The sequence below is a fragment of the Galeopterus variegatus genome, unplaced genomic scaffold, assembly GCF_000696425.1.
Source record: "Galeopterus variegatus unplaced genomic scaffold, G_variegatus-3.0.2 Scaffold156, whole genome shotgun sequence".
NCBI classification, from domain to species: Eukaryota; Metazoa; Chordata; class Mammalia; order Dermoptera; family Cynocephalidae; genus Galeopterus; species Galeopterus variegatus.
The window spans coordinates 878,548-887,487 of NW_007726267.1; the positions used below are offsets into that span (position 1 = coordinate 878,548).

The 8,940-nt window shown below is 43.8% G+C and overlaps 1 protein-coding gene across 1 annotated transcript in view; it reads right to left on the reverse strand.

The window, feature by feature from the left end:
* Positions 1 to 8,940, reverse strand: part of LOC103608746 (rho GTPase-activating protein 26-like) — a 72,755-nt gene that overhangs the window by 6,265 nt on the left and 57,550 nt on the right. Inside the window, exon 3 of the mRNA XM_008593148.1 lies at positions 3,922 to 4,013. Within this exon, the coding sequence (XP_008591370.1) occupies positions 3,922 to 4,013 (92 nt within the window). The remainder of the gene's footprint in view (positions 1 to 3,921; positions 4,014 to 8,940) is intronic.

Sequence of the window (8,940 nt, forward strand, 5' to 3'; positions counted from 1 at the left end):
GGGAGAGAGGGAGAGGGAGGGAGAGAGGGAGGGGGAGAGAGGGAGGGAGAGAGGGAGGGAGGGAGAGAGGGAGGGGGAGAGAGAGACTGCAAAAGGAATGTGGGTGGGGGGGAGGAGCTAAAATCTAAATGATGCAAAGGGGCCAGGCAGGCAGTGGGCAACGCAAGTACAAAGGCCCCAAGATATGGAAAAGCTGGCCATTAGTTTAACTGCAAGTTAGTCTGCAAGTTTTTCTTGAGTGTCTCCCTATTCAACTTTGCCATTGTAGTGTCATCGACAGTGTGTAAACAAAAAGGCATGAGTGGCTGTGTTCTGATAAAACTTTATTTACAAAAACAGGTGGCAGGCTGGATTTGACTGGCAGGTCAGTTTGTTGACTTTTTCTGAGAATGTATAGTAGGCCTGTGAGGCTGCAGTGTATCAAGTGAGGGTGAGAGGAGGTCAGAGAGGCAGGGGCTGGGCCATGGAGGGCCTCGAAAATAATTCTCAGAGCAACAGGAGGCCACAAGAGTGTTTTAAACAAGGGAATAACATGACTTTCCATTTCTCGAAGATCGCTCTGGCTGCTGTGTAGAGAATGGGTTAAAGGGGCAAAACTGGAAGTAATAAGACCTGTTAGGCGGCTGGTGGAGACACCCAGGTGAGAGACGGAGGTGGCCTGGGCTTGGGTGTGGCAATGGACATGGTGGGGGAAGGTGAAAAACTGCCCCCAAGAGTTCTCCTGTAACCCACTTCCTGGGCAGCTTGGTGGCTCCCTGGTGAAGATGTTCTCCATCAACAAAGGAAACCTGGGACAGCTCTGCCTGGAGCAGGCACTGCACCCTGTACCACGGAATGAATGGATCCAGCTCATCTCAAATCTTGATTAAACTATCCCAAGAACCCAATTTTAATGACTGCTATGTGAATTTTCCAGGTATCACTAATCACATTGCTTCCAGATGAATAATGTTCCTGGAACATGAGTTATTTCTCTTTCTAGTTACTGTCTAAGGTCTGAGGTGCTCTTAGTGCAGTGGACAGTTTCCTAGTAGATTGGCGAGGCTGACATTGGGGTTATTTCCAAGTATTGCACATCCATTCCCCACCATGCAAAGTCCAAGAGCTGACTGAACAGCTACTCCAGCACCGGCCCCTGGAATCCAAAGGCTTAGAGAGTAACCATTATGAAACAACAGACTTTCCTTTCCACAGGCCCCTCCCTCTTCCTCCTCCTCATTCATTCTTCCTATCCCTGAAACACGTGCACGCACATGCACACATGCATGCACACATGCACACAAGCAGTTTAAACCTGTCATTAGGAAACTTTTTTCTGATTGGTGTGATGATTTATTCTGACAGCTACAGAGCATCCAAGTTAAACATCTCTTACCTAATATCTCCCCCAGTAAACTAACGAGATAAAACAAGGGAAAAGACTCCCTGCCTAACATGTTAATAGTTTTTTCTCCTGTAATGCCTGATTTCTCCTATATAGGTGAAGGGAGTAGAGGAAACGGAAATAGGACCATAATAAAACATTATCAGCCAAACCAATATAGAAAGTAGATTAACATTTCTTCAGATCCATCTTCAACCACAATTCAGTCAACACTGAGAGGTGTTTTCTTTTGGGCTGTATTTGGCCTTTTGCTCTTCAGGGAATTTGAAAGGTCATTGGTATTGCTAGTTAAAAACAAACTAGTGTCAGTGAACTCTACCATGACTCCCACAGAGACCACAGGAAGGCCTGTGACTTGTGAAACCAAACCTCTCTCCTGCTTTCATTTATCACAATAGGATTTACGATGATTACCAGGATGTGGGTGAGTGTAGTCACAGAACCTGCTAGGTAGAGCACCCTGCGGGGAAGGAAAGGACCGGGCAGTTAAAAACCCCTTTGGTGTCTTTTCTTTTCTTGTCTTTTGGCATTTCCTCAAACAGTTGAACATAGAGTTACCATATTACCCGGCAATCCCAATCCTAGGTATATCCCCAAGAAAACTGAAAACATGTCCTCACAAAACCTTGTACACTAATGTTCTATAGCAGCATTACTCGTAACAGCCAAAGAGTAGAAACGGGGCTGGCTGGTTAGCTCAGCTGGTTAGAGTGTGGGTGTTATAATACCGAGAGGGGTTGGATACCCATTATCAGCCAGCTGGCAAAAAAAAAAAAAAAATCAAGGTGGAAACGATCAAAATATCCATCAACTGATGAATGTTTAAATGAAATGTGATGTATCCACACAGTGGAATACTATTCAGTCATAAAAAGTAATGAAGTTCTGATACATGCTATGATGTGGATGAACCTTAAAAACATTTTGCAATGTGAAAAAAAGCCAGTTGTAAAGATCGTATGCTGTATAATTCCATTTACATGAAATGTCCAGAGCAGGCAAATCTACAAAGACAAAGCAGACTAGAAGTTGCCTTGGGCTGGGGAGAGGTGGGTTAGAAGTAAATGGGGCATGACAGTTGAAGTGTATGAGGTCTCTTGACGGTGATGAAAATATTCTGGAATTAGTGGTAATGGCTGTACAACTCTCAATATACTAAGAACAACTGAATTGTACATTTTAAATGGGTAAATTATATGGTGTGTGGATATCTCAATAAAGCTGTTTAAAAAAAAATGGAAGAAGGCTGTACTCAAGGAGTCACACAAGCGTACACATACCTTTTAATAGTCCAAATCAATTCTGCCCCTGGGATCAGGGGTCCTTTGTGCTGTCAGAGTGACTAGCTAATAGGAGCACGGCAGTCTCTTGTCCATAGGAGCAGTGATTTAGGAATTAGAGGACAGACTGTAGATGTAGGGATATTTCAAATCTTGCTCTTCTATAGGCAGAAACCTCTCCTCTGCTGACAGAGCAGGGCACAGAAGCCCAAGCAAAGCATCCCACACTGGTTTGTCTGCCATGAAAGCTGTGTCATGTTGTGGCTGGGCTTTGCAGGGGCACTCACCAATGACATGGCTTTGGACAGCCTTCAGCAGACGTACTGCACCTGCCAGTCTGCGAGGCCTGAAAGGTGGCTGGGCCAGCTGTCTGTGTGCTTTGATTTGTAAAGGGCCCAAATGAAAGTTAATGGAGCAAAGGTTTAAGGACAGTGCTTTGGGGAGAACCAAAGGGGAATTAGGATCAGCAGGCTGCATGAAGTTCTGGGTTCATCCCCATTCCTGCCAGCCCAAAAGGCCCAGGGTGGAGTGTGACCTGGGAACCCCCCGTGCTCTGTGCCTTGTTTCCTATTCTGTCAACCTATGCTGGTTTTGTGTCTCTACCAGGCTGAATGCAGAGACTGGGTACACAGAGCGGCAGCCCCTTTAGATGTGGATGCAGTAAAGGGATGGTCCCCAGGAGCCCGTCCCTGCTCTGCCTTAGAATGTGAGGCTCTTATGGTAGTTACAACCAGGACCCAGGGATTTAAGGTGCAGCACTTATTGCTCAGCCAAAAGCCAGGCCTGGGCCATATAAGCTAAAAAGGAAAAACTGTCACTGTCAAGTATGAGAGTGTCAAGGTCTTTTTCTAAGATGGATGTTATGATTATGATGATGATCCTAAGATAATACCATGCCAAATGCTTATTATGTGCTGAGTACCATTTTAAACATGATGTGTATTATCTCTCAAAGCCATTGCCAGGTATTGGGCTGAGTCCTGTGCAGGCACAATCTCATTTAAAGTTCATAACAACTCAATGAGGAGCTCATTACACTTGTCCACTCTTGATAATGCCTCTTATCAAGAATGGACAAGAGTTATCTGCTGCTGCTCTCTTATTTTGGGAAAAGACACACACACAAACACACACACTCTCTCTTTTGGCCTTACCCATTGTATTAAGCTTTTCCCTATGTAGGAACTTTGAAAACATCAGTTATTTATTTGCTTCCCCCCTACCCCCCATAGCTTTGCAAGGGAATGAAAAACTCACCGTTATCGAAGATGGTGCCTGCTGTGAAAGAAAGTTCTGAGTCATGTTCAGCTTTGCAGGCATACAAGGCTTTTGCCTTCCGGAATGGTGTGCTGCGTGAAAACAGGAGTTTATTTAACATTTTTTTAAACCCTCAGAAAGCCCCAGATATTTAATCTCTCTTCTTCCCTTTCCCTGCAAGCCACCTAGTCCTCTCTCATGGGAAGAGCCTTACAAGGCAGCCAGATGGCAAAACATGAGGTGGAAAAGTTGCAAAGGTCACAGGAGAAAAACGAGAAATATTCAGAGAAAAGCCATAAGCTCCAAGAAACCACATTTCTTGTGGGGTCACTTTGTGCCATGTTAAAATTCTACCTGGGAGTGTTAACAGCTGAGCAGTGGGAGGGCAGGCTGGGCCTCATTTTCAGATCAGGAGCACCTTGGGGTGAGGGAGTGAGGGAGGCGGGGGCAGGAAAGAACTTCCAGGCTGCTCTGGAGAACACTCTCAACAAATCCTGTCGAAAGTTGGCAATGCTCATGAAGCAAAAAGGAGAAATTATAGCAAAGCCAGGTTTCGGTTCCAGGCCATGGACTGACGTTAGCACTCCCAGATATTCCCTATTTCTCACTAGGCTGGGTCTTGCTGGTGGGGCAGGATTCCAGAGCTGGAACTCCCCAACCCCCAGGGCAGGGCACAGAATAGAGAAGGCGTGTGTGTGAGCAGTTACACATGTGCGCAGGAGTTCACACGTGCACCTGTGTGGGGAATGTGGCAAGGAGGAAGAAGTGAGAGGGGACATGGTGCATTTCTTTTGTCCTTCTCATGTCCAGTGAGTATTGACAACCACTCTCACTGTGCATCACAATCACCTGTGGAGCATTTAAAAAATGCAGATGTCTGGGTTCTATGCCAACTTGTGAATATAAATAAAGGCATCAGTATTTTTAAAAAGCTCTCCAAGTAAGTCCAATGTGCAGCCAGCGTTGAGAAGCATTGTTCTAGAGCAGAGTTTGGCATACTTTTACTGTAAAGGGCCAGATAGTAAATATTTTAGGCTTTGTGGGCCATATGGTCTCTGCTGCAATTACTCAACTCTCACAGCAGCACAAAAGCAGCCACAGACAACATGTAAACAAATGAGTGTGGCTGTGTGCCAACAAAACTTTATTTATAAAAATCAGGTGGTGGGCCATATCTGATACACCACAGGACACAATTCACTAACCTGGTTTCTAGAGAGTAATTTGTAAGAGGTGGTAAATCTTCTTTCCTTCTGTGAATTTTTGCTTTGATATCCAACTAGTTCCCAACAATCTATAGACTTCTCAAGGGTCATGAGAAAAATGACATTTAACTCTCAAAGTTGGCTCTTCATCTGCCAAAAATGATCTTCCTCTCCCTCTAAGCCATCTGAGGAAGTACACTTGAGGGCTCAAGGGCAGAGTATAAAAAGAGCAAGTAGATCCTCTGGGTTAGAAAATTATTCACGGTATATATATTCTTTATCTTCATTTGACTAATGGAGAACCTCAAGGAATCAGTGATGCTAAAGCTCCTGTGGCACGCTGATTTCTAGTGGCTAAATGAAATTTTCCTAAGGAATCATCTGGTCTCAGGTAAATCCAGACAGAATTAGATGGAGCAGGACGTCTTAGGTCATTCTGAAACTGTTATTTCTTAGGGTAACCAAGTCCAGTTTCCCTCTGGGAGAGAGGAGCCTTGGAAACCTATATTAGGGCAGAGCACCTAAACCTTCCAGTTACTTATGGTTCCATAGAAACTGAAGGAAAAATCACTTGAGAGGTCTTTGTGCAGTGTGATCAGAGTAAACTATAATCCAGAATTTGTTGCTGGGGCACAGTTTACTGTCGTTTTCTCTGGTTTTCTACTAGACTGGAGATGATGGCCAGGTGAGAGAAAATTAGGAAAGTAGAAAAAAAATGAAGTGGTGCCGCTGGGAATAAGGGAAAGAAGAGCCTTTGGTACTCATTGGCTCCAGAAGAAAAACAGCTCTTCTTGTCTAATTATCATTAAAGAATAAAGCTCTGGATGAGGTGCACATTCTGTGACCTAACTAAACCAAGTCTGCATGTTGGCTAGCAAGGGCCAAATATCTTTGTGCAGTGTGATCAGAGTAAACTATAATCCAGAATTTGTTGCTGGGGCACAGTTTACTGTCGTTTTCTCTGGTTTTCTACTAGACTGGAGATGATGGCCAGGTGAGAGAAAATTAGGAAAGTAGAAAAAAACTGAAGTGGTGCCGCTGGGAATAAGGGAAAGAAGAGCCTTTGGTACTCATTGGCTCCAGAAGAAAAACAGCTCTTCTTGTCTAATTATCATTAAAGAATAAAGCTCTGGATGAGGTGCACATTCTGTGACCTAACTAAACCAAGTCTGCATGTTGGCTAGCAAGGGCCAAATATCCAATGTGCAACTTTCCAGGGAGAAAAAAAAAAAAAAAAGTCTTTTTTTTTTTTTGAGGGGTGGAGAGCAGAGAGGAGGAGTTATCCGGCTGTGCAAAGTGCTAAAACGGCCAAAAAAACTATACTGACAGGCAAGTTGAGCCTGTCATGACATCAAAGGTGGAAGAATTTAGTCCACATTAGCCAGGGTCTTAGAGACCAATTACTACCTCTTGGGGTCAGGGCGAAGCCAGAGAGTAAAGTTCAAAGAGACCAGGGAAGGGGAAGTGGAATAGGAGGAAAGCAAAATCTGAGGTAAGATTTCAGAGTTCTGAACATCTCTGGCTGGATTTCCATAGAGGTTACTCATTAACCTCATTAAATAAAGGTAATGGGATAAAACAGAGACAAACCAGGGAAACCAGCTGGAGTATTTGGCAGACAGAAAGCAAGGGAATGAATGGTCTCAGGTGCCCACGATGATCATTCAAATCACGATCATGAATGATCATTCAAAAGGAGTAACTTTCCACTAATACGGAGTTTTTAGAGTTGAATAATGAAGTGACAATAAATCGTACATTAAGAATAAAAACAAAGTTCAGGAAAAGGCCTTGTTTTTCTCTCACGTTAACAAGTGACCTACAGTTTGCGAGAGGGTCTTATCCCCTAGACCTCCTACTACTCCTTAGGATGTGCACAGAAATGGGAGGGATGACAGAAGGCATGCTTTAAAAAGGGGCCACTCCTGTTCCCCAGGAGAAGGGTTGCCAAATAAAATATAGAATACCTAGTTAAATTTGAATTTCAGATAAACAACAAATAATTTTCTAGTATATTTATGTCCCCAATACATAAATATACTAACAGATTATTTGTCGTTTATCTGAAGTTCAAATTTAACTACGTATGCTATATTTTTATTTTATTTGCTAAATCTGGCAACCCTACCTAGGGGAAAGTCTTATCTTTTTAAGTTTGTCAGCCCAACAAGTTTGGTGTCCCATAACTCCCTCTCAAAAGCCTTGAGCAGTTTGCTTTAGATAGGGTTCCTACCAAAGCAGACAGATCCTGTTGGCAGAGAGGTTGTGTTTGTAGGCTGTGGCTCTGATTAAAACAATAAAAAATACCCATCAAGGGTTCTTTGGCTCCCTAGCTCCCTAGTCTCCACAGTGCATCTCAGCACTGGACACAGAGAGCCTGGGGTGGCTTGGGCATCTCCTGTCACAGTGCTCTTCAGACCTTAACTGGGCCTTCAAGGGCATGAACAAGTTTGGATCTTTCTGCTTGTTCACTTTTAATTTTCACCCCTGAGCATGGCATGAAGCCAGGAAAGCACTCAGAGGAGTTTCCCTCAAAAGCCCTTTGCAAGCCTTGCAAAATGACAACCCACTCTCCATCCTATGGCACTACAGGGAGATGGGGCCAGACAGACTGGTAGGTTGCAATGGCTTGGTCATTTAGACACAATTTCCAGGGGCCCCTGTGCAAATGCAAGTTACAGGTTTTGGGGGTCAAGTAAAAAGAAAGGGTAATGTGAAGGAGATCCTCCTCCAGTGCCCCTTCTCTGCTATGCTGCAAAAGGCATCTTCATCCCTGAGCTATAAATAATAAGCTCTAAAAATGGTTTGAAGAGGGGAGAGGAAGTCATTTCCAGACGAGACATCATGCAGAAGTTTATGGGACCATTAATTAGGTCTAATTCACATATGCTCAGGGAAGGAAATCTGAAGCTTCATGTTCTGGAAGTAGACATGGGGGAAGACCCCACTAGACTTGAATAATGAGAGTATGCCCCCACCTCTTGGCTGCACACTGCAATAGCAGTTAGGTGATTTTAGCCCTTTCTCTTCCTCTGATGGGCTAGTTCCCAGCAGTGTCCCTATCTGTACTCATGTTGGCTCACACATTTGCTCAGTGACAGCCAGTTCCAAGCCCTACTACTCTGCCTTGCCTACTTCAAAATGGCAGCTCCCTAAATGGTTGTGGGACAGCATCATCTAAATGGTGCTACTGTAACAATGACCAGAGGGGACAGTACTCAGTAACCATGACTCCAAGCACACCAGGTGAGTAGATTCTATTGCCACTGTCCTCTGCCAATCTGGAAATATTTTGGGAGGTGGAAAGGAGTAGCTGAAGAAAAAAATGGAAATATTTTGGGAGTAGAGAGATTGGGACACTTGATAAGCAATAGGCTCCACAGCTCGGAGGAACAAAAAAGTTAATACCCTTGAAGCAGAGAGTACATTTCAGTTTTTTAGCAAAATGATTTTACTGTCCTGAGTCCCTTAACCCATTTTGTCCAAGGTGCCAATGTTTTGAAGATTTTACTCCCTTTCTATGACAATGAAGGCAACACATCCTCTCAATGCCCAAGTGTCTCTAATGGTGATTGTGGCATTTTGGAAGGTGACTGTCTCTGGTCACTGTAGTTTGTTCTGGTCCTCATGGGGCAAGCAGTGATCAAACCAGAATAATCCATACCATCTCTTATATTCTAGAAAGTTAATGTCTCTCAAAGTACCTAGAAGATGTCTAAGAAATAATTAGGAAACAACTTGAATGTCAGGAAAATATGGTCTGAATTTTTACTTTATTTACAGGGAGAGGAAAAAATAATACACTGAAAAGCTA